General features: G+C 37.4%; 1 protein-coding gene across 1 annotated transcript in view; it reads left to right on the top strand.

The window, feature by feature from the left end:
* Positions 1-19806, top strand: part of LOC138176462 (dihydroxyacetone phosphate acyltransferase-like) — a 45802-nt gene that overhangs the window by 972 nt on the left and 25024 nt on the right. The window contains 1 exon segment of the mRNA XM_069107252.1: positions 15460-15642. Within this exon segment, the coding sequence (XP_068963353.1) occupies positions 15460-15642 (183 nt within the window).

The raw sequence follows: 19806 nt of genomic DNA, 5'->3' as shown, positions 1-19806 counted from the left end.
GGGTCACTTTAGTGGTGTGTCCCAGCCGGGGAAATGAAAGCGCGTCCCCTCGCGTCCGATCTGGCCCCGGGCTGTAGCCACCAAGTCCTCATTTTTCTTTTCCTCGAGGAAATTCTCGCCGGCCGACAAATTATCGGGGTTTGGGTGGGATTGTAATTTGGAGGATTTAGTTAATTATACTCTAGAAGGACTTAGAAATCTTTCAAGAAATTTTCATTGCCATTTTTTGTCTTCTGACAGTTTGTAGTGTTTGTTTCAAGAATGGTAATGGACAAGAACAGCTGAAACCACTAAGCTCCCTTTTTTTTTTTTTTAATATCCTTTTTGTCTGTCAGCAACTAATTTCTTCACTCCCACATTCCCTCCCAACCCCTTTCTGCTTGGTTTATCAGAATTGTCTGCTTTAGCTCTTCCTTTTCAGCACTGTTGATCTCTTCAAACATTTCCAGAAGTGTTGAGGTAGAAGCAGTCCTGTCTTGCAGATTGCATAATCATTCGATTAGAAGCATGTTGAAACCACCGGGGTTTTTTTAACCGATGTTTTAATTTTTAACCACTTCTGGAGGAAACAAAAAATTCGTTTTAAGAAGCCTATGAATGCTATCCACTGACTTAGAAATTCACTTAAAAGTACAAAAAAGAAAACACGTGTAGGCGGTGTAAATTTTTTTTTCCAAATGAGACTATTTTCATCTTCTAATATTGGAGCTTCCATGTAATATCCATTGCACTGGGTATATTCTTAGCTTGTAGCTATGTATAGCTATATATATATATATATATATATATATATATATATATGTATATGAAAAATAACAGGGAAAATTATTAGGTACATCCTTTTCAACATCAGCAGTATGCCTTCAGACTTAGGTTCATAACTGGCAGCAATTGCCATCTAACCAACTTCTGAGGTATATTATTCTCACCTTTTCTTTATTTCTTATTGGCCCACTCTCTGACCCTTAATTTAATACTCAAAATATTATAAATCCACTCTTCCAATAGGCTTAACTCCTTTGAATCCTTCTCTACTAATTCTTTCCATCCTTCACTTATATCTTTTTGTCCCCCTCTGAGTTTCTTTAGTCCAAAAGCAGTCATCCATATCTGTGAAGGGACAGAGGATTCCTGATAGGTTAGACTCCTTTCAGATCTGCTGTTTCTGATTTTGACCCGTATTTAGTAGCTGTCTGAACTGCATAAATGTTCAGTTCTTTAAACTTTCCCTGTACCTTCTCGTTTTAATGGTAAGATTTTTTAAAAAGACTGTGTGTGTGAAAGAATGATAGCTACAACTCTTTCCCTTTCCTTTGATAGTTCTCCTTTGCAGTTTTACCTATTTTCTTATCAACTTCAAGCTGTCCTGATTTTTCAGGTTTCCCTTGTGTTGTACAAACTCTTATCCAAGCAAGAAATGATGGCTTTAGGGGAGTCACATATATAATAAATACATGTAGATAAATGTGTGATGTTTTTTGTTGATTTAATTTAAAAATTATTTAACACCTACTATGTGATGAATTAGATATTTATTATCAGATCAAAAAAAGAAATATGACCAACCCTCCTATTTAAGGATGTATAAGTCAAGTTGGAAGATTGTATTTACACTTAAAATTATTAGCAAGACTATGTAATCAAGTTGTAGATTCACAAAGGGGTTCAAAGAATCAGAGAAGGGAGACATTAATGTGGTCCACATAGATGGGGGAAGGCTTCATGGAGAGGTGAGACATTTGTTGGACTTGATGGAGGTAGCCTGGTATGATGAAAAGAGTACAGGACTTACGGACAGGAAATCTGGGTTTGAGTCAGACCTACTTACTAGCTTTGTCACCATAAGTAAGCTAATAAAACTTCTCTTCTTCCTCATCTACAAATTGGGGATAATAATAGTTGTACTACATAAAAGTGTTGTGGGAAAAGTGCTTAGTAAATATTAAAGTGCAGTGTAAGTCAGTTATTGCTGATAATAGTTATTGAGTAACTACTTTGTTAGATGCTGGGGAATGAATATCATGTCAATGAAAAGACTGAAAAAGCATTTATTAAGTATTTACTGTGTGTCAAGCACTGTGCTAAGTGCTGGGTCACACAAAAATGGTTTGCTATAGTCCCTGCCCTTGAAGTACATATAATAATACAGTGTCCCATCTCTGCTTCTTACTTATATGACCTTGGGCATTTAACCTCTCTGATCCTCTGTTTCCTCTTTTGGAAAATAAAGGGTTTGGACTAGATAATTTCTAAAGTCCCTTTCAGCTCTAGACCTCCTATTAAAGTCTTGGTTTTTTTTAATTAACAGAATCTTTTTTTCTCACCTTCCACCCCACTGGAAAAAGAGGAAAAGGAAAAACAAATTTCCTGTGATAAACGTTCATAATCAAATAAAACAAATTCCCTTATTGACTATGATCAAAAAAATGTGTTTCATTCTGCTCTCTTAATTACATCACCTCTGTCAGAAGGCAGATTATGTGCTTCATCATCAGCCCTCAGGAATCATGGTTATTGTATTGATCACAGTTCTTACTGCTTTCGAAGTTGTTTTTCTTTACAGCACTGTTATAATTGTTCTCCCAAGTTCTGCTCATTTCATTCATCAGTTTATAAAAGTCTTCAAAGTTGTTTATTTTTATAATATTTATGTTATAGTATAAATTGTAATCTGGTTCTTCTTCACTCTGTATCAGTTCATACAAGCCTTTCTGTATCTCTTTGAAATTATCTGTTTTCTCAGTTCTTTTTTGGAGGGGGAAGGCAGGGCATTTGGGATTAAATGACTTTCCCAAGGTCACATGGCTAGTAAGTCTTAAGTGTCTGAGGCCAAATTTGAACTCAGGTCCTCCTGACTCCAGGGCTGGTGCTCTATTCACTGTGCCACCTAGATGCCTCTGTTTTCTCAACTCTTACAGTACAATAGTTATTCCATTATATTCATAGATCACATTTTGTTCAGCCATTCCCCAATTGATGAGCATCCCCTTAGTTTCTAGTTTTTTGCTACCACAAGAAGAAATGCAATAAATATTTTGGTAAATATAAGGCCTTTTCTCCTGTCTTTGAAGTAAGGGGAGAAGAGGCCAGTCTTTTCATGAAGGGAGAAGGTGCTATCCCATCACAATGCATCAACTGCCTAGTGTTCAGTCTCCCTCAGAAAGAAAAGAAATATTTTTTGTTCAGGCATTAGACTCCTCTCTGGGGTAGAGGAGAAAGGCCATTCTATCAAGTATGATGAAATCAGTTCTAATTCACAAGTCCTTAGATCATTTCCCACCCCAGCACCAGGATCTTGTCATGCCCTTGCATGGGTACTTTCCCCTCCCTTTTAAGCATCTTTTTTTTTTGTATTGTCTTCGCCCATTAGATTGTGGACTCTTTGAAGGCAGGAGCTGTTATGCCTTTTTTCTTATCCCCAGAGCTTAGCACAGTGCCTGGAACATAGTAGGCACTTAATATACACTGACTAACTTCTTCTAGTACTCTGTAGATACACTCACATTTTTTTTAACATGCTTGTTTGATGTAACTTACATCTCCCCTCTACCTAAGCCATATATAAAAATGGTCATGCTCTTGATTTTGCCATCAACCACAAATGCACCACATTCATGAATTCTGAAATTTACTTACCTGATCACAGTCCATTGTCATTCTGCCTTTCCCTCTGACTTTTAATTCCAAATCCTATTCTTTGTCCAAACCATGACTTCCAATTCCTTGACCCCTCAGTTCTCTGGACCAGGCCATCACCCCTGTACTGTCTGTGCTCTCCTTTTTTCCGTCTTAACCCTTTCTTGACCAGTTCAGCTCTACAGTGTTCACTTGAGGTCCCTTATCACATTGCCCATCTCCTGCCAAGCTTGGATCATTTCCAGTAGCTGCTGCCTATACTATATGGGAGGTAGAGGTGAACAAAACTGCTAAAACAAAGGTGGAGAAAATCATGAAGCTGACTAGTTCCACTACACATTTATGTTAGATAAACTCAACTCCTGTCTCATTTGATGGATCTTCATTCAGGTCATACTCCTTAACCACAACACTTTGTCCTGGGCCCTCTTCTCTTCTATCTCTATGATCTTCTTCCCCTAGATGATCACATTAGTTTCCATAGATTCAGTTATCAGCTCTGTCCTGATGATTCTTAAGTCTATTAATACAGCCCTATCTTCTCTGCTGACTTCTAGTCTAGCATCTCCAACTGTCTGCTAGATATTCTGTACTCGAATTGGATGTCCTTAAACTCAGCATGTCCAAAACTGACCTCATTATCCCCCAAAACCGTCCCTGCTTCCAGACTTTCCTAGTATTTGTCACCCACCCTCCTAGTCTCACTCTATTCCTCAGGCTCACTCTATTCCTCAGCCTCTCTCTCGCCTTCCCTTCCCTATCCCCTTCCCCATATCCAATCTGTCACCAGTACGTGTTGATTTTACCTTTGTGATATCTCATGCATATACCCCATTCACTATTCTGACACTGCTAGCACCTTGGTTCCAGACCCTTATCACCTCACACCTGGACTTTTGCAGTAATAGCTTGCTGGTTGGTCTGCCTGCCACAAGTCTCTCTAGTTCATCCCTAGTGGTTAGTGATTTTCCTAAAGCACAGGTTTGACAACTACTGAATAAACTCCAGTGATTTCCTACCACATCCAGGATCAAATACAAAATCTTCTATTTGGCATTCAGAGATCTTCATGATCTGCCTTTCTCTACCTTTCTAGTGCTTGTACTCATTATACCTTTTTGATCTGGTGACATTGGCTTCCCTGTTCCTCCAGTAAGACACTCCGTCCTCCCAACTCCCCCCCCCCCACCTGTGCCTCCTGACTTTCCTGGTTTCTTTCAATTCCCACCTAAAATCCCACCTTCTACAAAAAGTCTGCCCGAATCCTTCTTCATTCTTATGCCTTCCCTCTGATGGTTATTTCCTGTTTTACCCTGTCCATAGCTCATTCATTGGGCATTGCCTCAGATAAATTGAGACCTAGGAAAGACCTTTGCTTAAACAGGTAAAGGTCTCCTACTGTATCCAAGGCCATCTCTAAGACCTCCTGATCTATCTGTAATGGTAATGGAAATTATCTTTCTACTGGACCCAGATAGCTCCAGAGAATAGTGAGGCTAGTGACTTTGCACAGCCCTGCCTCACTTAAATTGAATTCACTTGCAAGTCAAGACATTACCTTTCTGATGTCATTGGTCCTCTTTTAGAACAAAAGGACAAACAACTAGCACATTCATGCATAGCTAACTGCCAGTTGTCTTTAGACCATGTGCTCTCTTTTACCTTTCTTTTTGTCCCCACCCCTTAACACATAATAAATGCTTAATATTTTCTGACTCACCTTTTCCTTTCTTTGATCGCCTTGGGGTATGGGTCCTGCAGTGGTCTAGCTGGGCCAAAGGACATGAATTATTTAGTAACTTTTTGTGTGTAATTCCAAATTGCTTTTCAGAATAGTTGTACCCATTCAAAGTTATATAAGCAGAACATCAGTGTGCCTATTTTTCTACAGCCTCTCCAACATTAATTATTTTCCCTTTTTTGTCATCTTTGCCAATCTGTTGGGTGTGAGATAGAACCTGAGAATTACTTTAATTTGTATTCCTTCTAATAATGATATGGAATATTTTTAGTATAATTATAGATAGCTTGAGTTTCTTCTCTTGAGAGTTCTCTGTTCATATCCTTTAGATCATTTATCAGTTGAGAATGATTCTTACAAATTTGAATCAGTTTCTCATATCTTGGAAATGAGACCTTTATTTTTCTTAGAAAAACTTGCTGCAAAAATTCCCTCCCCCAGTTGTTTGCCTTTTAATTTTAGCCTTATTGAATTTGTGCACAAATTTTAAATGTTATGTAAGCAAAATTACCCATTTTATCTTCTTTGATCTTTTCTCTCTTGCTTGATCATGAACTTTTCCTCTTTCCATAGATCAGAAAGAAGGTGGGAATGAGTAGGGTGATATCTGACTACTTTGTGTTTATTTTGAATTCTGTGTATATACTTATGTGTGTGTATGTTGCCTCACCAGGTAAAATTTAAGCACCTTGAAGACAGGGTTTGTTTCTTTTTTTTGTCTTTTTGACCTCTTTGCCTAGTACATAGTAAGTGTTTAATAAATGTTTACTGATTGATCAAAGACCTTGAATGTTAGCTGCAGGTTTTGGATTTGGTTCTATAAGCAGTTTCTGTTAAATTCAGTGAAGGCTTTTGAGGAGCAAATGACATAAAGGAAGAGGGGTTTTAAGTTAGCCTGGCAGCAACCAGGGAGATTTATGAGACCTGGGGAGAGAGTCCTTCTAGATGGCAATTGCAGTATTCCAGATAATTAGGTATTTATCCTCCTATTTGATAGACTTTTAACTTGGCGTGAATATGTCTTTATGAAGTCAACATGGGGAATATTTTGATCCTTTAGAGAACTTGATTAAAATTTGGTTACTCCCATCAATAGTGAAGAGTAAATAAAGATTAAATGTTTGCTGAGAGGAGTTACAGAAGAATCATAAACCAGTGACCCCTCTATCAATTCTATATAGTAGTTCTAAGGAGGAGGTGATAATTGAGGGCTATAATAGACAAGGTTTTATGAGGTGGCAGACCTTAAACTAATGTACAATCTAAGTAGGGAAAGAGTGGCAGGAAAACCATTCCAGTAAGTTTTGTCAAAAGCACTAGAATTAGGGCATGGTTTGTCGGACAATAACAAATCAGCCAAACTGGAGAATAAAATGACTTTGGTACTTCAGTGATCTCATCAATGTGGTACTTGAGCTTCTCCTTGAAGCAAAATTAGGGATTCATTGAAGAGAAAAGGATCTAACAGTTCATATCAAAATCCACCATAATTTGTTCTGTGAAATTTTTTAGTACGGCCTCCCAAAAATCTGAGTTCAGGGGTGGGGGTGGGGAAATGAGGGGGAGGCATGTGGAGGGACTGTGGACCGACCCTAAGGGAAGGGAAAGCACTACTCAGTGCGCTAAAAAGCCCTTCTCATAATTTCTTGTAAGAGATGGTAGCTAGTTCTTTTTTGATATTGTTGTCAACTCTCTACTCCTAGACATGCTTTCTGCTCTAGAGTTTCATGATAGTGCTCTCCATTGGTTCTCCTTTTACCTATCTGTTTCTTCTCATTCTCCTTTGCTGCATCATTATCCATATAATCTACTCAAATTGTAGGTATATCTCAAGGCTCTGTTCTGTACTCTCTACTCTCTCCATACTGTCTTAGTACTTTAATCAGCTTACATGAATTTAATTATCAGTATTCCAGTGACTCACAGATCCATATACTACCACCTGAAGCTCCATCTTGAACTCTAAGCTTATACTCATAGTGAGCATTTCATACTGGATATCCGAGAGATAACTAAAATTCAGCACATCATAGACATAATTTTTATCTTTACCCCCAAACTCTCCCCTCTGCCTAACTTCCCTGTTTTTGTTCAGAGCACTGCCATTTTCTGAGTCTCCAAGGTTCCTATCCTTACTATTATCCTTGAGTCTTTACTGTCCCTTACCCAACATATCCAGTAAGTTGCCAAATCTTGACATTTCTACCCCTATTACACCTTATAATCAATCCCTTCTCTCTCTTCCCATAGCCATCACTTCATTTAGTGACCTTTTCACCTCTTTCCTAGACTATTACAAGGGCCTCCTAATTGAGCCCCCTGCCTTAAAGTTTCTCCCTCTCTGCATACCCCACTCCAACCTGTTTTATACAGCTGTCTGAGTGATCTTCCTTAAGCACAGACCTTATCACATCACTCTATTCAAATTTTAGTGGCTCCATATTGCCTCAAGGATAAAATACAAATTCTATTTAGCCTATTACAACTTGTTACTAATTTGCTTTTCCAGCTTCATTATATATTACTCCCATCCTGAAAGTTATGGTTCAGCCAAACTGGACTTCTCTTGATTTCTTACAAGTCACTCTCCTATCTCTGTGCCTTTGTGTTGACCATCTCTCATGCCTGGAATATACTCTTTCTTCATTACCACATCATAGATTCCCTAACTTAAAGAAAAAACACAAACACTACCTTCTATACCCAACTGCTACTGCTTCCCTTACTAATTACCTTGATTTTGAATATATTTATTTAATTCTTAAAATCTGTATTTATTGTCTCCCTTGATAGATGGGAGACCTGTACCTCTCCTATCTTAACTTCTCTGCTAACCTCCAATCTCACATTTCTAAATTGCCTTTCAGACATCTTGAACTGGATGTCCTTCAGACATCTTAAACTCAAGGCATCCAAAACTGAACTCATTATCTTTCCCCCCTCCTCCCACTCCACCCAACCCCCACCTCTTAACCTCTCTGTTACTTTTGAGAGGAGCACAAACTTCCCAGTCCCTCACACTCAAAACCCAGATGTCATTCTTGACTTCTCATTCTTATCCCTCTTATCTAATCTGTCATTAAAGTCTGTTGATTTTACCTTTTCAGTACCTCTCAAAATATCTTCCATTCTCTCCTTGGACACTGTCATCACCCTGGTGCAGACCCTTATCAATTCATGCTTGTACTATTGCAATAACCTGCTGATGGATCTGCCTCCATCAGGTCTCTTCTCACTCCACTACATCCTCCATTTGACTGTCAAATGATTTTTCTAAATCGAAGGTCTGACTATACCATCTCCTAGATAAACTCCCAGGGGCTCCTAATTGCCTCTGGGATCAAATACAAAATCCTCTGGCTTTTAAAACCCTATCTGACTTAGCTGTCTCCTACCTTTCCAGACTTCTTATACTTTATTCCCGCCCACTTACTCTGATCTAGTGACACTGGTCTTTTTACTATTCCACTAATGAGATAACTGTATCTCGGGCTCTGGGCATTTTCTCTGGCTGTCCCCCATGCCTGAAACACTCCCTCTTCATCTCTGCCTACAAGCATCCCTTCTTCCTTCAAGTTCCAAATAAAATCCCATATTCTACTCTTTCCCTACCTTTCTTATTTCTACTCTGTCTTCTCTCTTTTAATTATTTCCTGTTTTTTTTTTCCTGTCTATAACTTGTTTGTACGCATTTATTTGCTTCTGTCTCCCTCAGTGGTTTGTGAGTCCCTCACAAGGCAGGTACTGTCTTTTGCCTCTATTTGTATCCGAAAAGCACAGCACAGTGTCTCACATGTAGTAGGTGCTTAATAAATGTTTAGTGACTGACTGATTTGGTATACTCGACAAATTTGTATTTTCCTATTTTATGCTTCACTTGATAATCAGAATCATTGGTCTCTCTATTGTATGTCTGTCAGTGAATCTTGCATAAGCTTAACATACATGGAAGATAATTAGAAGAGAGCCTTTACAATAACAAAAGGATAAATGTTCTAAGATTTAATATCCTTCATACTTTTAAATCAGTCATATTGACTATAAAAATGTGGCTTGCTTTATAATGTTTGCAAAAGCCTTCTTTTCTGCTTAAATTTTAAAATGATCACCTTCAGTACCCATGGAAAATATTCTTATAAAGATTTTGTGGAAAAGATGTACGGATCAGTAGTGACTAATATCTTATCAGTTGTTTATTTGTAGTAATAATGCAATAAAGTTTGTGATTGGTTTTTTCCCTCATGTTTGGTCTTTCTTGAAAACTGATCCCTTAACTAAGGTGTGTCAAACTCCTGGCATAGGTGCTCTTCCCATTTTTGTTTTCTCTACTACTATTTCCATATTCTCAATCAGTACATCAGAAACCAGTATGTTATAGTTTAAATACAGTAATTCTCCTCCTTCGATGGCCTGATCTGCAGCATCAGGTGAGGAGAGGAACAAAACCTTCCGTGTGTGTGTGTGTGTGTGTGTGTGTGTGTGTCCCCTGAGGAAAGACTGCAAGGGGTCTGGCTGCCTGCCATTTGCCTCAATCCAACTTTCACTCAAAAAACTTGGGGGACACTTCTACCTTCTGCTTCACCAGCCTGCTTTCTAGCCCCAAGTGAGGCTGCACTGCTTGTTGTTGTATACTATCTGACTCTTTGTGACCCCATTTGAGGTTTTCTTGGCAAAGATATTGGAGTAATTTGCCATTTCCTGCTCTAGCTCATTTTCCAGATGAGGAAACTAAAGCAAACAGTTAAGTGACTTGCCCAAGGTCACAGTGTGTGAGGCCTAATTTGAATTCAGAAAGAAGAATCTTTCTGACTTCAAGCCTAGCACTCTATCCACTGGGCTAGCACCTAGCTGTGCTGTAGGGGAGATATCCATCTCCTGTTTCACTAGCCTTATTTCTAGTTTCAGGTGCGGCTGTGCTTCTATTTTGGGATACCTCCAACAAACTGTTCCACTATGCCTCAGGAAGCTCATTATTAAGATAACTTCATCATCCTGTAAGGAGATCTCATCAGCCTTTGTATTCCAACCCATCACCACTCTTTGCCTCACTGACTGGAGAGTACTTAGCTCAGAATACCTCCTCATTTCTCACCTGACTGCCCGTACTTTGGGATTTCTCTGACTTCTCTACTTTTTCACTGCCTCACCCTGATTTTTAGCTTCTTTTTGTATTTTGTCTTCTCCCATTAGATTGTAAACTCCTTCTAGGCAAGGACTATCATTTTTTTATATTTATAGTCCCAGAGCTTAGCACAGTGCCTCGAACAAAATAGGCACTTAATAAATATTTATTGACTATTGAAGAGGTGCAAGACCTTCCTCTGACTGAGTCTTTCACCTTCTATTGTGGGTTTCCCCTGAAGAAAGGTGGCATGGGACCAAGTAACTTCCATCTGCCCCTAATACAACTTGTCCCTGCCCACAAGAATTCCACTTCCAGCTGCCTGCCCGATCTCCCACCTAAGATGTGAAGGGCCTCCCATGCAAAGAAGAGCAGCCTTCCCTTTGAAGGCCTTTTATGTACTGCACCTGCTTCTTGAGGGAAGAAGAAGAGAAAAGTGGGTAGAGAGTGGGACTTCTATTTTCTGCTACTCTGTCTCTTGCCTAATCACCAGCCTTTAGAGGAAAAAGGAATAGTGAAACAGGGCCACTGATCTGACTGTCTGACCATGTCCCTTCCATCTTGTGCTGATCTTGTCTGATCTCCAACCTCCTACCTCCTCTGGGATGGGGAAAAGTATCTTCTAATCAATGAAAAACATTTTCACACACAGAGATACTATACTCATTCCAGAGATTCTGAACCCCTTGTAGGTTATCATCCAAACTCCATTCTCTATCCCCTAACTTCTATTTCTTATTCCCCTCTTCCTGAACCCTCTCATCTCAAAGCCCCAACCAAAGACCACCCACCATTTCCATAGTCATTGTCTTAGGAGACTTTAATAGAGGAATATGAGATAAGTCTGGAAAAATGGGTTGGGACCAGATTATGGACTGCTCTTGAATTCTGGGTTAAGGACTTTGGACTTAATCTGCAATCATAGTTTGGGAAGGTTGTTCATTGTTGTATGTAGCATTTTCACCTAGTTGCTTGCTGGACAAAATCTTAGGTTTAGGCATCTACTGAATCATCTGCCTTTTGCTCCCCTAGATATTTTCTTACAGATTTGCTTCAAAATATATAATATGTGCGGCGGATGAGTAGAGCACCAGCCCTGGAGTCAAGAAGATCTGAGTTCAAATTGGCCTCAGATACTTAGCACTTACTAGCCTTGTGACCTTGGGCAAGTCACTTAACCCCAATTGCCCTGCCCCCCCCTCCAATAAAAAAGAAAGAAATCTGTAATATGTGACACACTAAATAAATATGTTACCAGAAAGTTTCCTTTCCTTTGATCTTAGTTCTGGCAGTGATCTCTAGAGTGTAGCCTCAGTTGTTAAAGGTTGATTGGGTAGGAGAGGAATAAATGCTCTGAGAAAACATATTTAGAAAGAAACCCTGATATTTTAGAGTCAGAAAATTCGAAAGGACCTGAGACCATCTAGTCCAGCTACAAAGATGAAAAAGTTACGGCCAAGAAAGTTTAAATGACATACCGAAGGTTACCCAGGTAGCAAGAAACATGCCAAACTTTTTTTTTAAGTAAACTTTAGCTTCATTAGAACCATTGTCTTCTCAGCTTATTTTGTACCAAAGTTCCAGTTTTTGGCAAAGGCTTTCCAACAGACTCTTCACCTTAATATTTCAGTACTTCGTTAGATCTGTGATCTCCTCATTGTAGGTACTTCTTCCACTGGTCCAGATTGCAACCCATCCATACTTTCTCTTCCTTTGTAGTTCTTGATCATATCCTCTCATAAATCCTCCATAAAGACTCTAGTCAGCATTCTGAAGATCTTCTTCTAGGTCTGTTAACATTTCATGGATACAAATGCGGCACTTGTGCTGTCTGTTCATTTATCATATCTCATTCTCATATGGCCAGCTCACTCCTTTGACATACATTCCCTGATAATATCTTTTGTGCCAGTTCTGATGTTTTAAGTCAATGGTAACATAATGCTAAAACCTACTTAAAACCACCATTTATCTCCCCATTACTCTATTAGCGATTGTAGTGTTCCTTGATTTTGAGCCACACAGCATCATTAGAATGTTGGTGTTAATCAACGACTCTTTGTGTCAAGGAGGAGTTTAGGATTATTAGAATCATTTCACAATTGCTCAAATATGACCCATTTTGTCTCTTATGGCCATCTGCAATGCCTATGCAAGATAAATACTGATTTGTAATTTAATAAACTCATTCAACTGTGTGTTAAAATCTGGGCAGTATTCATCTTTCACAGACTTTGTTTTCCCTATAGATAATGATAAATCAATCTTATAATTAACCATAGATTTCCTTGAGGAGCTATTATTTATACTGATTATTGAAATAATACTTATTCATGCTCATATAATCATATAAATATGTCTTCCTTCAAACTATACTTTCTTAAAGGTCAGGAATGTTATCAATCTTAGTTGAACCTAAAATATGATCATTAATGTTAATTAATAGCAACAATATTATAAGGACAAACAAAACCTTTTAATAACTTAATGACACTGATCAATTACCCAATTATTGTTCCGCAGGATTAACGATGAAACATGCTGGCCAGCTCATGGCGGGGGAATGGGGGGAGATACAATTGCTTTGCTTGATTGAAATTCATTAGAGAAATTTTGTTTTGTTTTGTTTTCTGTTGGGAGGGAGTGGAGAAGGAAGGGAGAGGAAGTTGGGATAGGATTGCCAACAAAGAGAGAAAGGAACAAAAAATGTTATTGATTATCTCAGTTTGCAGGACCCCACACAAGAAGTTTGTTGTCTAAGGACAATTTTGACTTCCTTTTTATCCTTAACTGACTTTTTTCATCAATGTGCTTTCTTATCTTTCCCATCGTGTATACTTATTTTAATTTAATTCTTTTAACATAATTTAAAAGTTTTATCCCCACACTTAAACTTACATTTTAAAAATTCAGTTCTTTAAATAGAGGTAAACTGGTGCAGCAGCAAGCACCCCAAGCGTGTCCTCAGGGTTTGCTGCCCATACAGGTTCTTGGATCTGCTTTGTTAAAGGAAAGCAACTCAAAATGGTTAACAAGCTTACTTTAATCAGTCAGACATATATCGTTTACCTTGTTCAGGGTAAAAAGGTCAGCACCCCAAACTTCAAAATATACAGACAGAATTATCAAGACATTAACAGATCAAGTAGACAGCTTTCCAAACTGTCCAACCATTACATCCATACCCAGTCAACATCTGGGTTTCCACATCTGGGTTTTTTCAAAGCCTGGGGACTCTCAACAACGGCTTCCCAGAATTCAGATCAAATCACAGAACACTTCTCAAAGTGAGTCCCAAAACAAAGCTACACATCAGGGCTTATATAGCCTTCTCCTGGCTCAGAGAATGTAACAACCTCATTGACTCACTGGCCAATCAAGAAGTATCTACTGAAAAACAAGCCTCCCTCCCCAGGCTTCAGGTGCATTTTAGCCTAGGGGCAGGGAAGATCTTCCAAATTTGCATTCCCATTACAACTGGTAATAAAATTTTGAGTAGCCTATTTAAAACAAATTTATAAGATGGTAACTGCTGATCAACACAACTACATACTGCAACTCAAAAGGACTCATGATAAAAAAAAAATACCGTTTACCTCCAGATAGAAGATATTGAAAATAATTTTTTTCTCTTCCTTTTTCTTCAGAACATGCTAATGTGGAAATTTGTTTTGTATGACTTCATATTTGTAAAGGGCTTTCTATTTTTTTACATTCTCAGTAGATGAGGGAGGAGAGAATTTAGAACTGAAAATAAAACAAAATTGAATTTAAAAAAATAAGAAAGTAACTGACAAAAGTTTCAAGGCCGCTATATTTGTTTTTTAAAATTTTATTTTGTAACCTGTGCCTGTATCTATATAGAATATTGCCTGCTGATAATAGCTTATATTTATATAATGATTTATAGTTTAAATAGCATATTTGTTTATATAAGTGTACTATATAAATATATTTCTCTGTATATCACATATATTTATAATGCATTTGTGTATTTAATTGCATTTACAAAGAATTTTCTTCACAACAAGCCCATAAGATAGGTTGTATATTATTATCCCCATTTTGCAAATAAGGCAACTAAGTATCAGAGAGGTAAAAATCACTTTGTCCATTGTCACACATCCAGTATTCTTTCCACTCTATCATATAATAGTTATCCCTTCCACATTGAAGGGGTTAGGGGCACTACACACCCTTAATCTGGAAAAATCTGTGTAAAATTTTTTAATCCTCCCTTTGTACCAGAGAAGTCTGAATTTTTTTCTTTTATTGATTGTTTTCAGTACTTATAAAATTTGGGTTAAGATTTGGTAAATATTATAAAATTTGGGTTAAGCGTTGGTCATCAGCTCTTCATTGTCTGCTGACCTTTGCATATTGTCTTTGGTTTCTGCAAAACTTCCCTAAAATTCCCACTTAATTTCTTACACGGCCCCATGCTAAATTGAAACTGTTATAATTGTATATTGTTGGCCAAATATTCCATAAGATCAAATGACATTTTTATGAAAAAATGGTGGGTAACTCTTTTTCCCTGGAAAATAAGACCTAAAACATCATAAAGGAGAAATCTGCAAACAGGCAGGTTCAATAAAACACTTGTAATTTCATTAATAATATACTTCTTCAGTTTGACCAAAAGGAGTGCTGATTTTCCTTGAGCCATTTTCTTCTATAACTTTTATTTGATATATTAGCAGAATGATAATAGTGTAAAGGATATTACTGGTGGTACAACATATATTTGCTAGACCTAATTATATTTACATTTTTTGTTTTTGTTATATGTAAATTTTGCCTCAGGACAAAAATTTTTCTACTGGGAGAAAATACCTCTTACTATGTAATAATCATTACAGATAACACAGATAACTTAGAAATAAAAATTTACCCTTACAACCATCAACTTAAATTTAAGGTGTGCTCACTATTTTCTTTCTTTTGTCCCTTACAACAGAAAGAACTTAAAAAGTGGGATGAATTTGAAGATATGTTGGAAGAGAGGCGGCATTTCAGTGACCTGAAATATGCCATGAAATGTTATACACCTACCGTCTACAAGGGACTTTGCCCTTGCAAACCAGATAAAATTAAACGTACTGTTCTCAAATCTGAGGAGGTTCAGTATATCATCAAGCAGGTGAGTTGTTCCTGTCGTTGCTATAATCAGATGTGTTCAGCATTTTGTTTCTTATGTGTCCTAGTACTTTGCCATGGACGTTTTTATTTTGCTCTTTGTCTCCTATATGTCTAGGATTATTTAAATAAGTTGGTCAGTGTGCCCCATTCTAGATTAATCTTGAGTTCATACTCTATAGTTCACTCGTTTTCTTTGTTTTGGTACTCAGGGAAGAGAAGCAAGGATCTGCTCTTTGCCCCATTCTTCCATTGCTGGGGACTTTTTGGCTCTCTACTTTTGCTTTCCTGAGTTACCTTAGTATCCCAATTTAATTCAGTATATATTCATTAAATACTTACTTTGTACAGAGTATTATGTCATTCTTGTTGTCACCCTCCATTTTTTTAGATGGTTGGGCAGTGGATAGAGTGCTGGGCCTGGAGTCAGAAAGAACTGAGTTCAAATTTGACCTCAGACTCTTGTTAGCTTTATGACCCTGGGCGAGTCACTTTACCTTGCCTCGTTTTCCTCTGTTGTAAAATGGAATAATAATAGCACCTACCTCTCAGGATTGTTGTGAGGATCAAATGAGTAAAGTGCTTATCACAGTGCCTTGCAAATAGTAGGCACTATATAAATGATAGATTATCACTATTGTTGTTGTTACTTCTATAAAAGATAGGCTACTCATTTCTGAAGAGTGAATGATGAGGGTCTGTTCTTTACCCCTATCTTGTTTCTGACTTAACTGCCAGCTTTCTCTTAATCTAAAACAAAATTCTGTTAGACCAAATTGTTCATACTCTTTGACTTGGCAATCCTTTTACTGGGCCTGTGCTCCCAAGGAAGACGAAGACTAAAACAAAAGTCCAATAGATACCAAAAAAGTAGTAGTATTTCTCTTTATGATAGCAAAGAAATTAAAACTAATTGATGACAGATTGATGAATAGCTGAAAAAACTATGTTCTATTGATATACTATAATATTATTGTGCAGTAAGAAATTATGAATAAAAAGAATTCAGAGAAATGGGGAGATTTGTATAAACTAATACAGAGCAACAGAAACAAGAGAAAAATATATACAGTATCTTTGGTGATGTAAATGAAAAGATCACTACAAAGAAGCTGAACACTGAGTAATGGAGAAACCAGGTACAGTCCTGAAGCATAGATTAGATGAGAAAACGCTCCTGCTGGTAGAGGGTGGGGGACTGCTAAGACAATATTGTAGACTGTCAGATGGGGTTACAGTTTGGTATGTTTTTGCTTAACTTTTCTTTTTGGTGGGGGGTATCTTAAAGTAGGTTCAATGTAGAAATGAACGTGAGGAGGACAGTGTTGAAATTATGAGTCATGTAAATAAATCAACAAGCATTTATGTGCCACATCCTGTGCTACCCCCTGAGAATAAAAGTATAAAATAAAGATAGTCCTAACCTTAAAGAACCTACTTTCTGTGAGGAGGTTATAACAAATATTGAGGATCGCTGGCTGAGAAAGAGAGTTTTGGTTTCAGGTACAGATCTTTAACCTTTTGGTGTCATGGACCTGTGTGGTAGTCTGGAAAAGTATGTGGGCCCCTTCTTAAAGTAATGTTCTTAAATGCTTAAAATAAAATAGGCAGGATTTTGAAGGAAACCAATCATATGGAAATATAATTTTCACAGTATTTTTTTAAAAGAAGTTCATGAAGTCCAGGTTAAACATTTCTTGTCTAAGCAGTTAGGGAAATTGTGAGTGGAGTGGAGATATAGCATAGCGTATACTTGGAAATAGATCATCAATAAAGTTTACTAAAAACAATTTGACATAAACTTTGTAACCATTAATACAGATATTCAAGTGCACAAAAAAGAGGAGGGAAACAATTATTCTTGTAACTGTAAATTTCTCGTTTGTAGTTTGTGAAGAAAATGAAAAATGTTTATTTTAGCAATAAAATAACAAAATCATCTTGTTAGCTGCCATATTCTCATCTAAACGTGCTTTGTCTCTTGTGTAATCTTTTAAATTTGGGGAGTTTTATTGCTATGATGTTGTTAGTGTGAAGTTTTTGTTTGGTTCTGTTCTTTTTACCCTATATCCCTTTGTTTATTTTATTTGTTTATTTTTAACATTCTTTTTTTTAAATTTTGAGTTCCAAATTCACTCTTTCCCTCCAGTCCCTCTCCCACCTATTGAGAAGACAAACAATATGATACCCATTATATATGTGAAGTAATGCAAAACACATTTCTATATAAGCCATGTTGTCAAAAAAAAAAAACCAAGGAAAATAAAGTAAAAAACACTATGCTTCAATCAGTACTCAGAGTTCATTTCTCTCTCTGGAGTTGTACAGCAGTTTTCATCATGAGTCCTTTAGAATTGTCTTAGATCATTGAATTAATCAGAGTAGATAAGGTCACAGTTATCATTACAATATTGCTGTTACTGTCCTACATCACTTTGTATGGATCCCTGTTTCCTTGTATCTTTTGTTTTTGTTTTACTTTTTTTCCATCTCTTATGGTGGAGTAATATTTCATTACATTCATATACCATAGTTTATTCAGTGCTTCAGCAATCAGTAGACATATAAAGTATTTTTGTTGTCTCTTTGTTTTAATGATGCTGCTAGAAGTATTTCTCCTGAATTCCAGTCTCACATCACCAACTGCCTGCTGGATATTTCCAACTGGATATCCCTTAGACATATCATACTCAGTATGTCTGCTATTCAGCCATACTGGCTTACTTGCTATTCCTTACACATGACACTCATCTCCTGTACCCTTTTTTTTACACTGGCAATTCCCTATGCCTAGAATGCTCTCCTTGTCAACCTTGGACTCTTAGAATTGCTGGCTTCCTTTAAAATTCTTTTCAAGCTTCACCTCTTCTAGAGAGTCTTTCCTAGTCTCCACAACTGTTAATGCTATAGCCTCTAATGTTATTTTCTATATACTCTTTACATATCTTATTTATATGGATTATCTCCACTGTTGGGATATAAGCTCCTTGAGGACAGGAACTTCTTTTATTTATTACCACTGCATAACAGAGTGCCTGGCACATAGTAAACAACTAATAAATGCTTGTTGATTGATTGATTGATGACTCCAAGTTTCTCTCTGAAACAAAGACCCATCTTTTTAATTCTCCTGTTTTTCTAGTATTGTTGTTGTTTATTTTTAAGTCATAGAACACTACAGTCTGAAGAATTGAAATTGACCATCATCCAAAGAGCAATGAAAATGCATCATTGCCTTGAGCAAGTCATGGCACATTAAAAAACAAAGATGGTTGGTTGTACACATGGTAAAAATGAGGGGCAGCCATTGGCCAGTCACTGGTTGATGAGAAGAGATGATGTGAAGAGAAAGTAAAAAAGAGCACTAGTGCATAGGACAGACCACGGCTTCCCCCTACCCCCATGAACAAAATATGGAAATGCATAAACAGGAAAATTTGGCTTTGAGGGTTTGGTAAAGAGTTAGATAAGATAGAGTTTGGTTGGGAAGGACAGAGGGCAAGAGCATGTGTAAAGACAGTGGGGCAAATGTATATGGGGAACAGCTGGTTAGTCCTGTGTTTATTTGGAACATAGGTTACATGAAGGGGAATGCTGGGAAATAAAACTAAAAAAAGGAGGAAGCAGACAAATTGTCAGGGCATTTTATTTTATGGTAATTGAAAACTAATAATGGTTTTTGAACAGTGTGATGTCACAACCAGAGCTGTACTTCAAGAAAACTAATATGGAGCAGAATAAGGTGAATTAGAGGGGTAATTAGAGGGGTAGAAGGAGGTAAGACTAGACTATACATCCAGAAACCAAGTAGGAAGATATTACAACAGTTTAGACTCTAGAGGAAGGATAATGCCAGTGATAAGTGAGTGACAGAAAAAAGATGTAATTGAGAGATTTTGTAGAAATAGAAATGACAGGATTTTAACATCTGCTTTCTACTCCGGTTCAGGTCCTTTTCATCTTATTTTGTTTTTCAGTCCTTTCAATTGTGTCCGACTCTTCCTGACCCAATTTGAGATTTTCTTGACAATGATACTGAAGTGGTTTGCCATTTCCCTCTCCAGCTCATTTTACAGATGAGAAAACTGAGGCAAACAGGGCTAGGAGACTTGTCCAGGGTCACACATCTAGTAAGTGTCTGAGGCAGGATAGGAACTCAGGAATATGA

This window comes from Petaurus breviceps, unplaced genomic scaffold (genome assembly GCF_028583685.1).
Source record: "Petaurus breviceps papuanus isolate PSGF00001 unplaced genomic scaffold, PetGlider_PUasm1.0 89488, whole genome shotgun sequence".
Classification (NCBI taxonomy): domain Eukaryota; kingdom Metazoa; phylum Chordata; class Mammalia; order Diprotodontia; family Petauridae; genus Petaurus; species Petaurus breviceps.
This window is presented reverse-complemented; position numbering and strand designations above follow the sequence as displayed.